The sequence below is a fragment of the Mustela lutreola genome, chromosome 3 (assembly GCF_030435805.1).
Source record: "Mustela lutreola isolate mMusLut2 chromosome 3, mMusLut2.pri, whole genome shotgun sequence".
Lineage (NCBI taxonomy): Eukaryota > Metazoa > Chordata > Mammalia > Carnivora > Mustelidae > Mustela > Mustela lutreola.
In genome coordinates, this window is record NC_081292.1 from 141655818 (window position 1) to 141678659 (window position 22842).

Genomic DNA, 22842 nt, shown 5'->3' on the forward strand with positions numbered 1-22842 from the left:
TACCTAATTAGTGATACGTATTTAAGTAGGTTGTATATATATATTTTTAACTCTCCAGTGTTTGAGATAATACTTGATTTGAGCTGTCCATATCTTTTCTAGCCACTTATACTTCTGTTGATTTAACCGTATGGATTAGAGATCATAGATGAGGAATTAGAAGATCAGTTGGTAAAACAAAGATTACTCTGATTGAAATTTTTTTCCTGCTCAAATAGCATGGGTTATCTTTGCGGTAACTAACAAAATTGGAAATAATGATTATTGTAGTTTATGTAGTACTGCTTCAGTATTTGAAGTCTGCTATGTAATTAAGAGAACTTTTAACTTCAGGTAGTAGAATTTTTGTCAGTTTTTAGATTTTTTTTGAGGACTGGTTTAAATATGCCACAAATAATATATCATGTAACATTTTTTGTTTTCTTTATCCAGACAGGTGATTTGGCTTCTGCGCAGTTAGGAGGAGCACCAAACCGATGGGAGGTTTTGTCAGCCACACCTACAACTATAAAAGATGAAGCTGGTAATCTAGTACAGATTCCAGGTGCTGCTACTTCAAGTGGGCAGTATGTCCTTCCCCTTCAGAATTTGCAGAATCAACAAATATTTTCAGTTGCACCAGGATCAGATTCATCAAATGGTACAGTGTCCAATGTTCAATATCAAGTAATACCACAGATTCAGTCAACAGATGGTCAGCAGGTTCAGATTGGCTTCACAGGCTCTTCAGATAATGGGGGTATAAATCAAGAAAGTGGCCAAATTCAGATCATTCCTGGCTCTAATCAGACCTTGCTTGCCTCTGGAACACCTCCTGCTAATATCCAGAATCTCATACCACAGACTGGTCAAGTCCAGGTTCAGGGAGTTGCAATTGGTGGTTCATCTTTTCCTGGCCAAACCCAAGTAGTTGCTAATGTGCCTCTTGGTCTGCCAGGAAATATTACCTTTGTACCAATCAATAGTGTCGATCTAGATTCTTTGGGACTCTCGGGCAGTTCTCAGACAATGACTGCAGGCATTAATGCCGATGGACATTTGATAAACACAGGACAAGCTATGGATAGTTCAGACAATTCAGAAAGGACTGGTGAGCGGGTTTCTCCTGATATTAATGAAACTAATACTGATACAGATTTATTTGTGCCAACATCATCTTCATCACAATTGCCTGTTACTATAGATAGTACAGGTATATTACAACAAAACACAAATAGCTTGACTACTTCTAGTGGGCAAGTCCATTCTTCAGATCTTCAGGGAAATTATATCCAGTCGCCTGTTTCTGAAGAGACACAGGCTCAGAATATTCAGGTTTCTACAGCACAGCCTGTTGTACAACATCTACAACTTCCAGAGTCTCAGCAGCCAACCAGTCAAGCCCAAATTGTGCAAGGTATTACACCACAGACAATCCATGGTGTGCAAGCCAGTGGTCAGAATATATCACAACAGGCTTTGCAAAATCTTCAGTTGCAGCTGAATCCTGGAACCTTTTTAATTCAGGCACAGACAGTGACCCCTTCTGGACAGATAACTTGGCAAACATTTCAAGTACAAGGGGTCCAGAACTTGCAGAATTTGCAAATACAGAATACTGCTGCCCAACAAATAACTTTGACGCCTGTTCAGACACTCACGCTTGGTCAAGTTGCAGCAGGTGGAGCCTTGACTTCAACTCCAGTTAGTCTAAGCACTGGTCAGTTGCCAAATCTACAGACAGTTACAGTAAACTCTATAGATTCTACTGGTATACAGCTCCACCCAGGAGAGAATGCTGACAGTCCTGCAGGTGAGTCTTAAGTCATGTCATGCCATAGATAAGTGATTTATTGACATGTAGGGATATTTTTTGTTTTAAGGTGTTTTCAATACATCTGGCTATCTTTACAGGTGATGATACATTTCCCCATGTTTGTATGAAAAGTAGACATTATGAAGTCTTCCAGATTGTTCTTGAAAGTTTTAAAGTCAAGGATTCATTTCTCCATTTTGCCATAAATTACGTTTGTAGTTTTTCCTTCATTTTATATGTTTTCATATCTGATTGGTATTGTTAAGCATTACGAAATTTTTATTTGGCAGGTGTTGTAAATTAAACACTTTTGCATTATATTTGGGGAGTCAGATTGGCATGGTGAAAACATGGCACTGGGAGCCAAGACTATTTATGTTGTCTGACCCACTAGCTAGCTGTGTGATTGTGGCCAGATTCCTTTTTTCTTGCAAACTTGGTTTTCTCATTATATAAAATGGGATTTTGGACTAGGTAACTGTATCGTAGGGTACTTTCCAGACCTAAAATTCTTTGATTCTGTGAGAGTTTATTTCTGTAAGTGTATAGTGAATATTAAATTTAACTGTGCTAGATATATTGTTATTGATAGTATGGGTAGAAATTTCAGAAGTCTACTCTTTGAATGTTGGCAGAAATTAAATAATATAGTTTAAAAGAGATGGTATCATCATTACCTTAATGTTCATTTAGATAACATGTTGTGAATGTTTTGTTGTGCACTAAATTCTTAGTTTTATCCTTCTTTGTATTTGGGTTCTTGTGATGACTGTGTTATTATTATAATCTTCCATTGAGTCCAAGATTCCAAGCTCTTATATTTGGACCCTCAAATTTGATTTATCGAAGTAATTCCTGTCACAGTAGAGATTACGTTTTTTCTTTGGAGAAATTTGTCATCTATTCTTAGAAAATTGGCATTGTTCTAAAGTCTCAGATCTGTACTTGGCAAGCCTTTAATTGCATTTGAGCCTTCTGAAGCAATGGTTTTAGAGCACCCATTTTCAAAGCATGGTCTGTGGGCTTCTGGTGGATCCCGGAGACCCTCTCAGAGATTCTTTTTTTTTTTTTTTTTTTTTTAGAAAAAGGCTTGAAAATTCTTTTTTTTTTTTTTTCAAAGATTTTATTTATTTATCAGAGAGAGAGAGAGGAGGAGAGAGCGAGCACAGACAGACAGAATGGCAGGCAGAGGCAGAGGGAGAAGCAGGCTCCCTGCTGAGCAAGGAGCCTGATGTGGGACTCGATCCCAGGACGCTGGGATCATGACCTGAGCCGAAGGCAGCTGCTTAACCAACTGAGCCACCCAGGCGTCCCCCTCTCAGAGATTCTTGATGTCAGATTACTTTTCTTAATACTAAAGTTATTTGCCTTTTTCATTGCATTGATGTTTACACAAAATGGCTTGTTCCTTAGCAAAAATGAGATTAGTGGCACCAAACTATTTTGCTAGTTGTTGTGGTCTTCATGATCATGTATTTGTAGTTAAAAAAGAAAAATACTGTTTTCACTTAAGAATAACTTTGGTGAACTAGTCAAAATAGTTATTTTTACTAAATCTTGACCCTTGAGTGCTGCATTTCCTTTTCTAAAAATTAGCTTTACTGAAATATATTCACATACCATAAAATTCACACTTTGAAGTACATAATTCAGTGGGTTTTTTAAATGTAGTTATAGACTTGTACAACCATCACCACTATCAAATTTTAGAGTTTTTTCACAAAAAAACTCAAGCCCATCAGCAGTCACTCCTCATTACCTCCTTCCCCTTAATCCCTGGTAACCACTAACCTGTTTTCTGTCTCTTTGGATTTGCCTATTCTGGACTTGCCTATAATTTCATATCAGTGTAATAATACATTTTGTGGCTTTTTGTGTCTGACTTCCTTCATTTAGTATAATATTTTCAAGGTTTATCTGTGTGGTAGCCTGTGTCAGTATTTCATTCCTTTTTTTGTGGCTGAGTAATACTCCACAGTGAGGTAAATGAAGAAAATGCAGTATATATATCCAGTTGAGGAACAGTGTTTGTCCTTTTTGGCTATTAAGAATGCTGTGATCATTTGTGGACAGTTTTTGTGTGGGCATGATTTTGCTTCTTGTGAGTATATACTAAGGAGTGGAATTGCTGGGTTGTATGGTAACTGTTGACATTATTAGGGACTGCCAGAATTTTTCAAAAGGGACTACATCATTGAGTGTTCCAATTTCTCTACATTCCTACCAACCTTTACAATTGTCTTTCTTTTTGATTATAGCCATCCTAATGGGTGTGAAGTGGTATCTCACTGTATTTTTGATATGCTGTTCTCGCTACTTGTCTTTGCAATATTCTTTGTGATAAAATGGGAAGTACGCTTTTATTTATTTATTTATTTATTTATTTATTAAAAAGGATTTTATTTATTTATTTGTCAGAGAGAGAGAGAGGAATGAGAGTGAGCACAAGCAGACAGAGTGGTAGGCAGAGGGAGAAGCAGGCTCCTGGCTGAGCAAGGAGCCCGATGTGGGACTCGATCCCAGGACGCTGGGATCATGACCTGAGCCGAAGGCAGCCCCTTAACCAGCTGAGCCACCCAGGCGTCCCTGGGAAGTATGCTTTAACAAAGCATTTCTGCTATATGACAAAGTAAGATGATTGTTTTAAGAAAAAATTTTTGGTTGTACAGTTGTGGAAGTTGCAAGGTGAATTATACGCTGTTTTCATGAAAGGCTGTTTTTAACTTGAAAGAAAAACTGACAAACTGGTTATTGAGAGATTTGTGTATTTAAGAGCAAATATTTTCTCAAAAAAAAAAAATTAAGTGAGCTGGTTACTTAAAGGAAAAAGCCTTTTTTTAAAATTTGCTACCAATGATAAGATTTGGGTTTTCCAGTAAAAATTAGAATTTTGGAAAACTCAAAACTGCTACTATGAATTTGAGCTTTTACTAATAAAATACTTTTCTGATGAGATGGATAGTGATATTAATAAAGAGGATTTTTTGGGGAGTGTACTGTATTATAAAGAAATGTACCAACATTTGGAAGATCTATATGATAACTCAGTGAACCAGTAGTTGTCAAATATCAGTTCATAGTACAAAATCATGCAGGGGTAACTCTATCTCAGAGTTTGAGATAGACCAATAGCAAGCGTGTGGAAAGTTTATCAATATGGTTTCAGGTTTTACGTTGCAACTGACCTATAAAGAAACTGCCACTTGTGAAGTTTGATATATAGTATCAAAGAATGCTGAAAGGCAATAAAATTACCTCTTTTCCAACCATGTATATTTGTAGGAGTAGTTATTCTTTCTCTGCTTCACCCCAAACCTCATGCTGCAAACAGAATGCAGAGGCAAAATATGAGACTCCAGTTGTGTTCTTTTAACTAGACATTTTAGAAGAGTTCTGCAAAAATGCAAAACATGCTCTTTCTTCTCATTAAGATTTTGTTTTATATTTTTGGAAAATAGTTTTTCATAGAACGTTAATTTATGTTAACATGCAATGGGTTTATTCTTGAAACAGAAAATTATAGTTTCTCATAATTTTTAATATGGTAGATACTAAATATGTAATCTATATGAACAAAAGCCTTTGGAGACTTAAGAGTTTAGAAGGAGTTTTGAGACCAAAAAGTTGGAGAATACTGATAGAATGGCATATTTCTGAAGATATAGCTGGTAGCTTTTTAAGCTTGTACAAAATTAATGTTATGGAGATCTATACATATTAAAAAAAATCCTAGGAGATTTATTTGTGATTTTTGTAGATTTATGAATTAGATTGTTAAAAAGCACCAAATCTTCAGTACAGTAGTTTATTTCTAAAATACTATCAAAATAGCAACATTATATGGATTAGATACAAAATGGAATTTAAATTTTTTTTGAATTTTACTTTACAAATTTAATATAGTTTTGTTTTGTGTTTTAGAGAGAGAGAGAGAGAGCGAGTGGGCTTGGGGCAGAGGGACGAGAGAGAATCTTAAGTAGGTGCCACATCCAGTGCAGAGCCAAGGTGGCGCTTGATCTCATGATCCTGAGATCATGACCTGAGCTGAAATCCAAGAGTCAGATGCTTAACCAACTGAACCAACCAATGCCCTTAAGATGGACTTTTTAAAGTGGTAATTTAGTATTAAATGGTGATAAGGAAGGGTAAAATAAGGATGTTCTCTGGGAGACCATTAAATGTGAATTTCATCCCAGTTTTAAAGGACTAGGGAAAAAAATTGAGAAAATAAAAGTTAAGGAGAATGAGAACAAATGCTGCAAAGTACACAACAGCATGTTTAATAATGAAACCCAGGAAATTTTAATTTTGGGAAGATTTGGTAATAGGAAAACTGCCCTTGATGTACTGTCTTTTTAAATTGGCAAGAAGCAAGATAAATTACTTTAAGATGTATCTCACCTGAAAATAAGAATAAAAATTTTTTGTCTGTGTTAGAGCATAGTATGCCCAGGGAAAAGGCTTAACACTTTTACATCATTGGTTTGAATTTTGTATTTGATAAGCATGGAAATAATGTAGTACTTTTCATAATAAATGAGAAGACCCAGATTTTTTACTGGAACTCTGGAATTTCTTTGACTTTTTGTTTTTCTTAAGCTCCCCTTCAAACAAAAATGACCTCTGCTTCAGCTTGTTTAAGGCAGTGAGTCTGACTCTGGACCCCTCCTTGCGTTGGGTATGTTTAGTGCTTCTGACCCCTTAGAAACCAGATCCCCATTTTCCTTGGGAGGTAGAGCAGCACATCATGCCCCAAGCATGTCCCACTCACTGTTAATATTTGTTTGTTTGTTTTTTTCACTGAGAAGATGCATGTAGATTTAGAGAACTTCTGTTTTTGAAGTTTTACTTTGTCTACCATTGCTGTGTGGTAGGAAGAGACAAAGTATGGATTTGTCTATCTTTCCAAAGCTTTTTTTTTTTTTTTTTTTTTTAAGATTTTATTTATTTATTTGACAGAGAGACAGATCACAAGTATGCAGAGAGGCAGGCAGGCAGAGAGAGAGAGAGGAGGAAGCAGGCTCCCCGCTGAGCAGAGAGCCGGATGTGGGGCTCGATCTCAGGACCCTGGGATCATGATCTGAGCCGAAGGCAGAGGCTTTAACCCACTGAGCCACCCAGGCGCCCCTCCAAAGCTTTTTCTAGTCAGAAAATTTCCCCAAAGTTCAAATCAGGACTTATTCAGTCTCTCAAATTTTAGTCCTTTGCAAGTTTTTGTTTTATATGAGTATAAGTTTGTCCTTTAAGACTAGGAATATTTAAAATTCAGTCAGGTGTTTGAAGTAGGAAGATTTATGGAAATCATTACTTCTTTAGAGCAAAAAACCTGACGTTTGGTTGTGGACTAATTGGTAGCTGCGCTTTTTAAAATTAACAGTGAAAGGAAGCATTACAAAAAGTTGGATTTTGGGGGTGCCTGGGTGGCTTAGTCATTAAGTGTCTGCCTTCAGCTCAGGTCACGATCCTAGGGTCCTGGCATCCAGCCCAGCATCAGGCTCCCTGCTCAATGGGAAGCTTGCTTCTCCCTCTCTTACTCCCCCTGCTGGTGTTCCCTCTTTCTGTGTCTGTCAAATAAACAAATCTTTTTTTAAAAAGTTTGATTTTTTAAATCTCTTGTAGTTAATTTAAATATTCAAGAGCAAAAGGGAGAGAGATGTGTCAGCTACTATATAGGTGTTTTTAGATATATCATCTGATGTAATTCTTTCTTGCAGTAATCCTGTTACCATTCTGACATTTGGGTAGGGAAGGAAACTGGCCCAGAGCTTTTCACAACAGCCTTTAAAGGGTTGTGATTGGTTGGGTCTTTTTTTCTTGTTGTTTGTTTTTTTGGTTTTTCTGGTGGTTGTTTTTCTATGCTATACTGACTTGATGTTCTGCAATTTAATTTATACCAGGTTTTTTGTTTTTTTTTTCTCACTTTCTGGAGAAAGATACTAACTAGCCTTATGTATTCTTTTCATGGTAAGTGGAGGGACTGTCTTCTGGAACATCTTTATTGGCGATTCTAATAAAATAAAGGTATTGGTTTTTGGTTTTGTCTAAGAAATCACTTGTCAGAACTGGCTGCTGATAGGAATGTACAAATACTGCTAAAAGGCCAAACCTAATGGTTGAAAAGCAGAGTGTATGGTGAAAATGCTGTATTTTTAGAGCTAAAGAAAGAATGGGAGAAAATGAATGCCATCCATGATGACTCAAAGTGATTGGTAGATCTTTTAGCCTTCTTACACAAATAGGGGACCAATCTAGCTATTGTTTTATGTAGACCTCAAAGTTTTATTATTAAATACAACCTGAGAACCTTTTAGTTAGGTATTGTATAGTATATCCTGCTTTGTTTTAATTCTTAGTTCTTTGTTTGGGAATCTGTACACTGTGTATGCCATGTTCTTTCACTAAATTAAATTTTTTTTCTAAAAATTTCTAAAATTTTTATTTCAGAGCTTGAGAAAATCATTTTCTGATTTTCGCAATAGTATTTTTTTGTTCATTCAATTTTAGTGTAACCATAATTGTGTATTTTCTGTACTTTATTAACGTTCACTTTATCTGGTTATAAAGTAAAAGATGTTTGTTACGGAAAATAAAAACATGAAAATTTTAATGTAGAAAGTGGAAATCTCTATAATCTCTCAGGAATCAAAGTTGGTGTCATATGTTTTTAATACTGTAATTAATTATATTGCCTCTACAGTCTTATCCTGTTTACTTTTTACCTTTTTTTTTTTTTTTTTTTTTTTAATAGGATGAACATACCAGCTAAGTATTTAGGTCAGGAATTATAGCCTATTTAATAATCTGTTAATAGAGATAAAAGTAACCCAATATGAGGAAGAGCCAAGGATCAGTCTGTTTAAAACCAAGCTGGAGTAGTGCTCCCTTGTGTTAAAAGGGAGCTTAAAAAAAAAAAATGGTGCTGCTTTATGTTACTCAAAGGTATGGCTTAAATGAGGCTTACACTTACAGATGAGAAGAGAACGCAGGGAAGTAGGAGAGGAACACAACTTGTGATTGGCATGTGAACCAGTCTGAAGCATTGAATTCTTAGCTCAGTGTCTGGATTTGTGATATCTCCAGTATTTTCTCTAAAGCCAGTATAAAACCTGGGTCTGCACTGGGGCTAGAGAGACTTGATAGAAGAAGCACTTGTAAAAATTCCAGACATGGAGCTGTAATACAGAGGAAAATTTTACTCAAGTCTGAAAACCAAAATTCCAAAATACGTGATAAACATAAAATCTATGAAAGATAGCCAATAAAATCAACAATTTGGAAATGAATTAATGTTGTATTAAAGAACAAGGTATGGAAGGGTTTAATCATTATGTTTTTGATTGTCAATCAGATAAAGCTGTAGCATTTTTTAAAAAGAACTTGTAAAGCAAGGGTAGGTATGTAAAAGAAACAATCAGAAATCCTAGAAATGAGAAACATTTGTTTCGAAAACACACATTGGTGAACATCTTGGTATTTCTGAAATCGGGAGTACACTTTACAATCCATGGCATGTCAATGTTTAATTGACAGTGCTTTTTCTTTTTTTACTTGTAATTGTGTGTCTTGTCAGCATTGTTTTAGAGGAAATAGAGAAATTTGTGGAGGAGTAAAAGGAAGGAGGAAACAGGACAACTTTAGGCTAGACCTAGAAAAAGAGTGAGTCAATAGTAATATACTAAGGAATTTGCCCAAAATACAGCATAGAGATAATGAATGAGTAGTTAAGAGACTTGAAAGATAGATTGAGAGCCACCAACGTAGAAATTTTAGAAAAAGAGACTAGAGTGAATGGCACGACAGGTAGTATTTGTTGAGATAATGGAAGAGAATTTTGTGTTGAAGAAATACAGTTTGCAGATGAAAATCTTACTTCTAAGTATTAAGATAAACAGAAATAAATTCACCCCTAAAATTAGGGAGAAAGGTAATCTTAAATTTAGCAGAAAGAAAAGACAGATTATTTACAAAGAGATTCCAGACCTACAAATCTGTCATCAGCCACACGCACAGATCCCAAAAGATGATTTAGTAATATCTTCACAGTACCAGCAGGAAATAACCAGCAGCCAAGAATTCATTGTGCAATTAAACTTCTACTCAAGGGTTAGGGTGTAGTGAAGACATTTTAATTCAAGGCCTGAAAGTTTACTATTTCAAAGACCCTTACTAAACTAACTACTGAAGGATTAAGTGGAAAAATGTTTCCAGAGGAAATGAATGGGAAATGAGGAAATAATAGTGATCAGAGAAATGGCTAAAAAATTAAGTTTATTTTTTAATTTTTAAAAAGATTTTATTTATTAGATAGAGTGTGAGCAGGGGGGAAGGGCAGAGGGAGAGGTAGAAACCGGAAGGACCCTGAGATCATCCTGAGCCAAAGGGCAAGACACTTAACTGAGCCACCCAGGCACTCAGAATTAATCCGTTTCACTGACAATAAAATACTTGTAACTTTAAAAGCTGTAGAAAATTTAAAAAATACATAAAAGTAGAAAAATGTATAATGAACCTTAATGTAATTACCTCCCAGCTTCAACATTTATTAGTATTCTGTCATTCTTGTTTCCTCTGTTTCTGCCATTTAAAATTTTATTCTTGGTGGAGTATTTTATTTATTTATTTTTGATGATTGTATTTCTTAGAGGGTGTGTGTGCATGTGAGGGGAGAGGAGGCTGGTAGAGAGGAAGGGAGAAAAAGAAGGAAAGGGAGAGGATCTCAAGCAGACTCCTTGCCAAGCACTGCCTCCATGGGGTTCAGTCCCACGACCCTGAGATCAACCTACTGAACCACACATGGGTCCCTCTTGCTGGAGCATTTTAAAGTAGAATTTCAGAATTGTATAATTTTACCCAGAAATACTGATGGAATGTTCAGTGTGTGGTTTGGGAGCCCCTGGGGCCCTTTTTTTGTGAGGTCATAGCTGTTTTCATAATACTACTAAGGTATTATTTGCCTTTTTTACTGTTGTGTTTTCCTGAGGCTACACAATGTGTGATAACACAACAGATTGAACAAAGCGGCTGATAGGAGGATCTAAGTTGTTTACTAATAATCTAGATATTAAAAGAGATTTGCAAAAACTTCTATTGCTTTTACTTTTTGAAAATCTATTCTCCATTAAAATGTTACTTATGATACTATTTGAATGTTATTTTAAATTTAGTAAATACAGCTTTAAAATTTTCCGTTTTGATTCCTAATATGGTAATATGTATATATATATCTACTTACGTAAACAAAGCCCTTTGAAGTGTTCAAATATTTAAACAAGCTTTCCCATTTTTTATAAAGGCATAATTTACATGCAGTAAAATTCGTCGTTTTTAATGCATAATTCTCTACATTTTGACAACCACGTGCAGTTATATAATCACCGCCATACTCAGGATACAGTATCATTTCATCATTCCTTCCAGTTCCCATGAGCCACTTCGTAGTTCGCCACTCTCCCTTACCCTGTCCTCTGGCAAATAGGTATAATTCACACAACAAAAGTTCCTTGACATCCTCAGCAATTTTTAAGTTAAAGTGATCATGAGTTTTGAAGAGTTAAATGTTTGAGACCTGCTCTGATGAATAAGGATTTTTAAAAATAGAAACACAGTACCATTATTTACTATACCCTATATTTCTAGTAATCTTTTAATACTACCCAATATCCTCTCAGTGTTTAGTTTTCCCCAATTGATTAAAAAAAGTCTTAATAATTGAAGGGGATTAAGAGGTACAGACTTCCAGTTGCAAAATAAGTCATAGAGATGAAAGTACAGCATAGGGAGTATAAAATAGAAATATTGTAATAACGTATGGTGTCAGATGGTACTAATTGTGGTGAGCATTGAGTATTGTATGGAATTGTCAGATCAATATGTTGTATACCTAAAACTAATATAACACTGTCAATTATACTTCAGTTACAAATTTTAAAAAACTTTAAAGGCCTTTAAATACTTGAATTAGTTTGTTCAAATTAGGATTTAAACAGGGACTGTATATTTTATTGGTTGGTGTGCCTCTAGCTCTCTGCTTTTCAACTAATGTTTTACCAGCTTTTCATTGTCATTTGGATTCATTATTTCATTTAGGTTTGTAAAATGGTGGTTTTTCTAAATTCTGAATCCTTTTGTGTTACAGCTTTGAATCTTCCAGCAAAAACTTTACCTCATTAGCTATTTGGTTATCCAAAAGTACAGTTTGTACAAGAAAGGCAGGATAAACTATTAAATTCATTCCTTTTATTTATGTTTTTGGAATGAGTTGTTATCCTGGCTTCTATCAGAGAGTCTTCTTATTTTTTTGGAATATCATTATGAACTCATCTTATCAATTGTGTTTTAATATATAGCAGTTCTTCTTGGTAGTTAATGTTTATATTGTTGAAGAAGAAATGGAATGCTAAAGATGAAAACAGAGGAATCCAGGTGTGGGTAAAAGTCTTCTTCATTTTTAGAGTAGTCTTAATAGAGAAACAGTTTGGGTTTTGTATTTTGTTTTTTGTTTTTGGCAGAAATTTAAATTTTGATATAAGTATCAAGAGAATAAAAATGCAATTTTTAACTTGTAGATTGGGGCAGGAGGTAGAAAATTATCAGTGCAATAGAAAATAGAAAAGGAGAAGAAAAGTGGCAAGGAAAAAAAATCATAGATACAGAAATTCAGGACAGTTCTGAAAAGGAAACAGGAAAAAGGTACTAGTAATACCATAGCCAGTTAAGTTGGTAAATTATTTGCTAGTATTCTGCTATATAATCTTCCAGTCTTTTTTCTGTGTATATTATATACTATTAAATGTCATGATAAAATTGAGGTTATATACGTTACAACTATGTAGCTTTTTTCCAAACAATGTATTGTGTGTATTTTCCCACAGTAATTTTCTACATGATTATTTGGTTTAATTACTAAGTATTTTTGTATGGATGTTTCATGATTTAACTAATCCTCTGTTGTCAGGTGTTGAGGTTCTCATTTTTTCTGTTACATAGAAATCTTTGCTCACATTTCTAGTTACTTCTTAAGCAGAAGTACTAGAAGTGGAATTGTTATTAGGTTAAAGAATGTTAATTGTTTAAGGCTTTTCTATATTTTGCATAAATGCTCTTCCACCAGAGTTGTTGGAGTATCAGGTTTTCCATACTTTATTCATACTGGTATATTGTTTTATCAAATGGGCAAAAGTTTTGGAGAAAATAAATGGAATCTAATGCGTTCATTTATTATTGGTGAACTTGAACATTTTTGCCTGTTTATTGGCTGTTTCTGTTTTGTCATGTGATTTCATGGGTTTTTATATGTTTTGCCCCCATTAACTTGTAACTTTTTTTTTCTTTAAGACATTTTTATATGTTAAGGTCATTAATCTTTTGTTACCACAAATATTTTCTCCATTTGTTTGCCTTTAAGTTTGGGCATGCTGAGTTTTGGGTACATGTAAGTTCTTACTAAATTTTTTTTTAAAGATTTATTTGTTTGAGAGCAAACAAGCTCAGGCAGGGGAAGGAGACGGGGAGCTGGAGAGAGAGAATCTTAAGCAGATTCCCTGTTGATCAGGGAGCCCAACACAGGGCTTGATCTCATGACCCTGAGATCATGACCTGAACTGAAACCAAGAGCCAGATAGTTAACTAACTGAGCCACCCAGGCCCCCCTTAACTAGATTTTCTTTGAGCAAAAAATTTAGAAACGTTGAAGCATAGTTTTCAAGGTTGTTTGTATTGATATATGGTCATCTGATAGAATTTAAGAGTTTCTGCAAGACATTGGGAATTCAGATTTATAATTTTTATATCTAGAAAAATACCTAGAATATATTATATACCTTTCAAATAAAATCACCTTTAATGTATGTTTTTGGTAACACTTTTTATTTTCTTAGTATTCTATGAAAATACAGCACTCACACATCCATGAGTAATTCTTTGAAGATGATACTTAAGGCAATCTCCTATATCTTTAACATTGGTAAATATAATAGCAGTATTGTTCTGATGTAATTATAAAGTTTATGTTTTTTATTTTTTTATTTTTTTAAGGATTTTATTTATTTATTTGACAGAGAGAGAGATCACAAGTAGATGGAGAGGCAGGTAGAGAGAGGGAGAGAGAGGGAAGCAGGCTCCCTGCTGAGCAGAGAGCCCGATGCGGGACTCGATCCCAGGACCCTGAGATCATGACCCGAGCTGAAGGCAGTGGCTTAACCCACTGAGCCACCCAGGCGCCCCGTAATTATAAAGTTTAAATCATGTATTATAGAGGTCAACTAATTGAACTCATTAGATATATTTTGTTTTATTTTTTTTGAGAGTATACATGCACATGCACATAGACAGGGATAGGGAGAAAATCTCAAGCAGGTTTCACACTTGGGGGAGCTGGATGTGGGGCTTGATCTCATGACCCTAAGATTATGACCTGAGCCAAAATCAAAAGTCAGAAGCCTAATGGACTGAGCCATGCAGATACTCCTCATGAGATGCATCTTTAACAAATGGCTGCTCATGTCTATTTTTAAATATTTATTTTTTAAATAGTATAGCCAATCTTAGTAACTAAAATTATTCCATAACATAGCCAGCATTAATAATGCAAGTTAGAATTCTGGATATAACAGAATGGAAATCACCTAATGTGTGATTTTTGTTAGTATGCTTTCATTGATACCTTGATCTGTAGTGTCATATTTTATTTTATTTAAAGATTTTATTTATTTGTTTGACAGAGAGAGATCACAAGTAGGCAGAGGCAGAGAGAGAGAAAGAGAGAGAGAGAGAGAGAGAGAGGAAAGCAGGCACCCCGCTGAGCAGAGAGCCCGATGCGGGGCTGGATCCCAGGACCCTGGGATCATGACCTGAGCCGAAGGCAGTGGCTTAACCCACTGAGCCACCCAGGTACCCTATAGTGTCATATTTTAATCTAAGAGAATAACTTTATTAAAGCCAGCCTCTAAAATACTTGGTTATTTTAGTGGTTCTTGGAATAGTTTTTGTATTCAGCTTTATTTTATGAGGGTATTTGACTTGTGGTGCTTTTCATAAATCTCAAAAATTCTCCTCTGATAAATAGTAATGTTATCCTCCCAGCAACCTAGATAAGAGCCGTAGAGCAGTCTGTCATCATTCATTCAGTCAACAGATGCTTGAGGGTGTGCTGAAGTATTCCAAGTAATGTTTTTAAGGTTCTTGCAGTAGTAAAGAGACAGTCTTCACACTCATGAATTTTGTGTTTCAGTGGATGAAGACAAATAGCAAACAGTAATTTTAGATAATTAGTGTTGTGAAGAAAATGAAGTGGCGTTATGGAGTTGTAGGGAACATGGAAGAACTATGGAGGATGGTGGTTATCTTAGGTAGGATGCTTAAGAAATACCTCCTTAAAAGGAAATGGAGTTGAAGTACAGATCTGAACATTAAGAAAGGAGCCTGTTACTGAGATCTAGAGAAAAGAGTATTCCTGGAAGAGGGAATGAATTAAGGTAGTTGGCGTTTAGTGAGTGAGAGGTGTTGGAAGATGAGATTGGAAGTAGGCAGGGGCCGGATGATATAGGCCATGGTAAGGCATTTGGATTTTTATTTAAGATATTCTTTATTTAGTTAAGATTATTTATTCCAGAGAGAGAGAGCTCTGTGGGGAGGGTTGGAGGGAGAAAGAGTCCTAAGCTGACTCCACACTAAACATGGAACCCACAGATGTGGGGCTTGATCTCATGACCCTGAGATCATGACCTGAGCCAGAAGCAGGAGTCATATGCTCAACTGACTATGCCACCGAGGTGCCCCTTAAAGATTTTATTTTTAAGTAATCTCAGGATGGGTCTCAAACTCACTTCTTCCAAGATCAAGAGTCCTATGCTCTACAAACTGAGCCAGCCAGACACCTATTTATGTTTTTAATAGGAAAACACTGGAGAATGTTGAGTATAGAAAAGATGCCATTTTATTTATGTTTTAAAAGATCACTCTGGCAGATCCTTGTGGCAGGTGGGGTGGATGGGAGTTGGAATGGCAGAGGTCAGCACAAGGTTCGTGTAATAATTAGGCAAAAGAGGATACTGAATTTGGCTAGGCTTGTAATAAGGAAAGTCTGGGCGAGGGTAGGGTAAAGGGAGAATTAGGACTTCTGTTTTGGCTTTGTTAAATATGAAATGCTTATTAGATATTCAAGTGGATGGCCTAGGTAAACAGTTAGATACTCTGTTAGGCTAGAGATGAAATTTTGGGAGTCGTTAATGTATAGGTGTGACAGGATGAAATCTTATTTGGTGGCTGCATGATAAGCTCTGACAGGGAGCTTTAAAAAAATGCCAACAACTTGTGCTCACCTTCCTCCCAGTTCTAATTTAATTGCCATGCATGAGGTTGAGGAACGATCTATTTTAAAAGTCCCCAAGTGGTTTTGAGGTGCAGCTGGGTTGGAAATTAATAATGTAGTAGAGAAAGAATATAGCTAGAGAAGGGATTGGAAAATAGTGTCATTCTGAATGTCCAATTATTTTCCTAGATTTTTCTAATGTAATGTTGAGCACAGAATCAAAGGTAACAGGGCATATGAGGAGAAGATCAAACAGCATGAGGGAGAACCGGCAGACAACAGAAATAAGATTTTTTGAAACTCTAGATACTAGAATTCTCCATAGACCAACACAAACTCTTTATTGTGGTCTAGGTCTATAGACCATCTTTAGCATTTTAACAGAGTTAGAGACTATAACAATAATGACATGGCAGGTTTGTAAAAGAACCAAATAGAAATTCAGTAACTGAAACTTACAACAGCCAAAATTGAGGGAAATCCTTCAAGCTGAATCCCATATATTTTAGCAGTTAGGGGGTGAGAATTAGAGGAGGTGCCTGCAAAGGAAATAGAATTAACTTCCAGGAGAGAGTGATACCCAGGAAGCCAAGAGAATAAACTGCTTAAGAATGGAGGGGAGAGTTCTTAACTTTTCAGATATTGTGGAGGGTATATAAAGTACAGAGAAATGGGATTCTGATTGTTGGTGACAGGTGGTTTCAATGGACTGCTGGTGAGAAAGGCCTGAATAGAGTGACTGAAAAGGAGATTAAGGGAAGAGGAAGTACTGATAGTAATTACAGACTAATTTTTTAAGGTTTTTTTCTGTTAAGAAGAATTTTGAAATAGGAGATGGTAGGTGGAGGTGGACTTGAGGTCGAGACATTCTTGAGAATGTCTTAATAAAGAGTGAAAAATTGATGATGCAGAAAGAAGGTATAATAAAGGAAAATTTTTAAGAGGGCAAGTAAGATGAAATATAGGACCCAAGAAATATAGGACCCAAGTATAGGGGCTGGCCACTGATGAAAGTAGGGATAATCATGTTTTAACACAAAGGGTGTAAGATAGAGCTTTGGAGATGAAGATGTGTTGGTAGGAAGATAAATTAATTTTTGTTATATTGCTTCTGATTTCCTTTTGTAGTAAGAAACAAGCTTAGATGGGTGAGGAGGTCAGGTGATAGAAATTTAAGAAGGAAGAAGATACGAAATGGTTATCTGATAGAATTAGAAAGTAAAATTACTGATGAAGAATTGCAGGGTTTACTGGGTGCCCACTTGAGTAATTAGCACAATTGTATTTTTTTTTCCTCCAGTACTTTTAGCAGCTTGGATGCTGGTGCAGGGTTAACTCTTCTCTGTTTCCCTATAGAAAGTTCTAAGTCCTTTTGGTTTTATCTCTGCCATATTTTTGTGATCTATTCTTCGCCATTCTCATATTGTTAGTTTGGCTTTTACTGTTCTAGGCTATGGTTTATAACATTTAATCTTTTTCCATACCTCAGTCTTTCCCCAGTGCATTTAAAGTCCTTTAAAAAAAAATGTGTTTCTTGAATAAGCAGAACTGGCATAAGGCACAAATTCAGAAAGTGTAAAAGGATAATTATTGAAAAGTTCTTTTCCTTCCCTCCTTATTTTAACCCCTTAGTTCCCTACATTAGAGGTAGCCATCATTACCAGGTTGGTTTTTTTTTTTTTTAAGTTTATTATTGAAGTATTGATGATACCTTTCTTCCCCGCAGTGCATGGAATATCTGTAGTGGAATGATACATGTACAAACATTAACATATATATATATATATATATATTCTCTACCATTCTTGGAATTATACCATGCTATCCCCATGCTTCTGCATTTGAAATTTTTATGTTGGATCTCTTCATACCACAAATATAAAGCTCTCACATTCTTAGCAATGGAAACAACAGTATTCTTTTGAACAAATATGCTTGTCATTCATTTATTAAGATCCTTATTGATGGGTATTTATTTTCAGTCATACTTCAGTAATATTGCTGTGAATATCTATTCATATCTATCTATCTATATATATATATATTCTTTTTTCTCTTAGAGAAAGTATGTATATCTGAAAGATATATATCTAAAAGCAAAATTCTGGAGTAGAGATTTTAGTATTTGGATTTTAAGTCTTGGAAGATACTGGAAAATGGTTCTAATATATTCTTTATTTACGTAAGTTCTCTTCTCTAAACAGAGGTCATGCTGTTGATTTCCTTAAAATCTTCACTTTTTTTTTTTTTTTTTGAATTTCAGCAGTATTGTGGTATAATTGATAATGTAAAATTGTATTCCATTGCCTTTAAATTGAAGTCAGTTGAGTTCACACAGATACTTAAGAGAGTTTGTGCTGGGCCAGATGTTGGGGATACAAAGATGTACTAAAGTTTCGTAATCTAATAGGTTAGACCAGTTTCTTAGTATCCACATCACTGATGTTTTGGGCCTAATGATTGATTGTTGTAGGGGTCTCCTGGGCATTTAATTTTTAATTAAAAACATTTTTTTATATGTTTAAAAGATTTTATTTATTTACTTGTGAGAGAGAGCACAAGCAGGGTGAGTGGAGAAGCAGGCTCCTTACTGAACAAGAATCCCCATGTGGGACTCATCCCCAGACCCTGGGATGATGACCTGAGCTGAAGGCAGACGCTTAACCCACTGAGCCACCCAGGCGGCCCTCCCTTGTGCATTTTAGGATATTTAGTAGCATCCCTCACCTCTGTTTACTCGATGTCAGTTAGCACTCCCTTCCGTATAGTCATGACAATAAAAAATGGCTTCAGACATTGTCAAAGGTCTTTGAGAACCATTGGGTTAGCAGATGTGTAGAAGACTGTAATACTACATGGTAATGGTATACTACTACTAAACTACAGTACTTCAGGAGCAGGGAGGAGTAAACCTGGTTGACATCTTTGAAGATTTTGCTTAGGTGCTACCTTGTCCCATAGCCTTTTGTGACTCCTGCCTCTTTTAAATTATTGCTTGTTTACTACCATCTTCTTTTGGAATTCAGCAGTCATTTCTTAATCATTTTTTTTCCCCAGTGTAGAATGCATCTTTATTTTTTTTTTTTTAATTTCAAATTCCCACTAATTTCTTACTCATTTCTATCTGCTTTTATTGAGAATGAATAAATGAAGAAATATCAGTAGTAGATACAGAATAAACAGATTTCTGTGGTAATATATAAGGTAAATTTTACCTGTTTGCTTCTGAAATAATTAACTATGTTCAGATATTTGGGATGCAAGATACTTGCTTATTTCATACCACTCTGAGTTGTGTAATTTTGTTAAACTTGTAGCTTTTCAGAGACTTGACATTTAGAATTATGTTTCAGAAACCAACCTATAAACCTGTGGGCGGGGGGAGCTAAGAGAAGCAAGGAATTTTAGATTTAGTTGTGACTGAGTATAAGGGAGTTTAGAAGAAATAAGTGACTGCCTGAAGCTGAAGTCCCTTTTTTAAAAACAAAACAAAACAAACAAAACACTATAGGTTTTGTGTATTTTAAGAATAACACGATGCAAGATTTTAAAAATATAAGTTCTCTATCTTTGAGCAATACTTACTGAAGTATTTGTGGATGAAATGTTATACCTGGGATTTGTTTCAAAATAATATGGAGGTAGTGTGGATAGAGAAAAACCGAATTGTCCCAGAGTTGATTGTTGAAATTGGGTGATGGGTACATTGGGGTTTATTACCTTGTTCTAATTCTGTATATATTGGAGTATTCTTTACTAAAAAGCTTTGGGAAATGTAGGTCTTGTTCTCTCCTGTTTTTATTTAGGGAATGTTATGGATGACTAAGTTGTTTTTTGATAGTTTGTTTTTGGATTGCTAAGTTTCTAAAAAAGAAATTTAATATGTAACATGGGACTTAATTTGGGTGTCAGAAATCCTGTGATGTTTGGATTACTGAGCCTTGTTCGTAATAACAGCTTGGACAGGGAGTGAGAAATACTTAGTTGTTTCATAAGTGTCACACTATTTCAGTTATACAGGAATAAAATGCTAGACATTTCAAGAAGCAAATCCACAAGATTTGGTGATTAGCTATTGGAAATAAAGGATTAGTGCTTTTTTTGTTTGTTTGTTTGTTTGTTTTTTAAAAAGGTCATGTTGTTGACAAGAGTTGGGAAGGGAAACTGATCTGGGGGAAGCAAAGTTTTTGTTGTTTTTTTTTTTATTTTTGTTTTTTGTAGATTTTATTTGAGAGACAGAACAATCAGGGGGAGAGGCAGAGGAGAGGGAGGAGCAGATCCCTGCTGAGCAAGGAGCTCTGTGGTGTGGGGGACTATATAACCCAGCACTCCAGGATCATGACCTGAAAAGGCAGACGCTGTTAGAACCAGCTGAGCCACCCAGGCACAGTGGGAAAGCAGTTTTAATGGATTGAATTTGTAATTTTAGGTTGAAATGACTGTTGGTAGTAGAGATGAAGAACTGGAATTCTATAGAGGTGATGGACATGAAGTCATGAGAGTAGATAAAACTGAACAAGAGATTTATTTATTTATTTATTTTTAAAAAAAGGTGTTTGGGAGATTTTTAGGGATGGGGAGTATAAATTAGCTGCTTGTTAGCATCAATAAAACCTGTAGAAAACCACGTGTATTTTCTACCATTTCTAGGACATTCTTGTAGGATTATAAAATTTTAGTGGGCAAGGGGCGCCTGGGTGGCTCAGTGGGTTAAATGTCTGCCTTCGGCTCAGATCATGATCCTGGGGTCCTGGGATTGAGCCCCACGTTGTGCTTTTTGCTTGATGGGGTGGGTGGGTGCGGGGAGCCTGCTTCTCCTTCCCCCCTCTGCCACTTCTCTCTCTCTCTCTCAAATAAATTAAAAAAAAAAAAAAAAGTTTTAGCGGGTGATAATTTCTTTGGTTAGCAGAAAGATAAACATTTATGTCTCTCCTGATTTCTGGCATCAGATAATTTAGTTTGGATTCCATAGATTTGATTTCAAATGTTTTATGGTTTGGGATTTAGCATTGTTTATTTTCCCTCAGAAAAGCATCCACCTAGATTGCTTATCAGTTCTGTTATCCCCTTTGCTTTACTTTAAAAGAGCTTATTTTATTCTACACTCTTAAAAAACACCAGACTTCAAAGATTTTGTAAAGAGAAACTAAATTCTATATGAAATCAGTCCACATATATACAAAGTACAATTATTTCCTAAGCAAAATTTGCTGTCTTACTTACATAAGCCCCTCCTTGTGATGATTTTTATAGCCTATCACATATAACTAACTCACTGTGATACTCTTTAGTTCCCACCATTTCATCTAATCCAGCCATTATCTTGGGACCTAAAATACGCTAAAACTCCTTCTTTGGATGCTTATGTGAAGTTAGAATAGAATTTAGTGTGTGTTTATCTGTTGGAAGAAGAGGGTTTTAGCCTTAAACCTGTGAAAATAAAACGTTGGGCTTGAAATAGTAATACCTTATATTTTGGTTAAATAAATAGACACTTGATTTTTACGTTACAGTGTTAATGGCAGCAAGTTAACTCACAAAGATGATAAGGAAATCTTTTTGAAAAATGGTAAAAATATCCTGAGTTTCAAATAACATTATTTGTCTCCTTATTTTTCTTTCACCCCATTTTTGAGGAATTTGGCATTTCCTCTCCCATTTAATTTTTTTTCAGCCTGTACTTGTTTCAGCAGCCATAATCACTTAGGCTTGGTACAAGAAGTTAAAGAAGATTTAAAGTACTTGTTTGCCAAAATGAAGTAAAGGGAATAGTATTTGAGTTCTAGTCATATCCTTTCAGTTGCTTTTACCAGGTTCAGAAACCTTGTTGAAGAAAAAGTTATGTTCCACAACTCTATGTATGATACATAACTATATGTATCCTATTTAGGGTTCGAGTTTTAACTAGCTAGTTGTAGAAGTAGTTTACTACTTTATTTTTTTGCATTTTGAAGTAGGTCTGTATTGGCAAAAAAGAAAAAATTCAGATTCCTTAAAGATGTAATTTGGAAATGTTTAAAATTTGATTTTAAAAAAAAAATGGGTATGGGGCCAAGTGGGTGGCTCAGTTGGTTGAATGACTGCCTTTGGCTCAGGTCATGATCCTGGAGTCCGGGGATTGAATCCTGCATTGGGCTCCCTGCTCAGTGGGGAGTCTGCTTCTCCTTCTGATCTTTCCCCTCTCTTGTTCTCTCTTTCTGTTTCTCTCTCTCTGAAATAAATAAATAAAATTAAAAATAAAAATAAATACAATCCAAAAAATGGATATGGTAGTCATTAGTGCTACCTACCTAATATTTTTGATTTTCTTTCTGGGTATACCCAAGTTGGGTATAACCATTTGGCTTACTTTGGCTGATGAAATATACCAAAGTGACTACTCTACTAGACTTAAACCCAAAGTGAGGAAAGCATGCAGTATAACCTCAGCTGACTTACGTTGGACGTGAATAAAAAGATAAATCACTGAAATTTCAGGGCTTGCTTGCTTGCTACTACAACTTAATTTTGCCCTATATTTGTAATATAATATTTCTAGTTCCCTGATGCAGTTAAGCACTTAAATTGTGGCTAGACTGAATTCATATGTGAATAAGTGTAAAATACAAAGTGGATTTGAAGATTTAGTATGGAAGAAAACTGAGAATGTAAAATACCTCAATTTCTATACTGCTTACAGGTTGAAATGTAATTTTGGGGGTATATTGAAATATTAAAATTAATTCCACTGTTGTAAGTT

The 22842-nt window shown here is 35.4% G+C and overlaps 1 protein-coding gene across 2 annotated transcripts in view; it reads left to right on the forward strand.

The window, feature by feature from the left end:
- Window positions 1-22842, forward strand: part of SP3 (Sp3 transcription factor) — a 58247-nt gene that overhangs the window by 8375 nt on the left and 27030 nt on the right. For both annotated transcript variants that reach the window (XM_059167011.1, XM_059167012.1), the window contains one exon: window positions 433-1792. In XM_059167011.1, coding sequence (XP_059022994.1) covers window positions 433-1792 — 1360 coding nt within the window. The remainder of the gene's footprint in view (window positions 1-432; window positions 1793-22842) is intronic.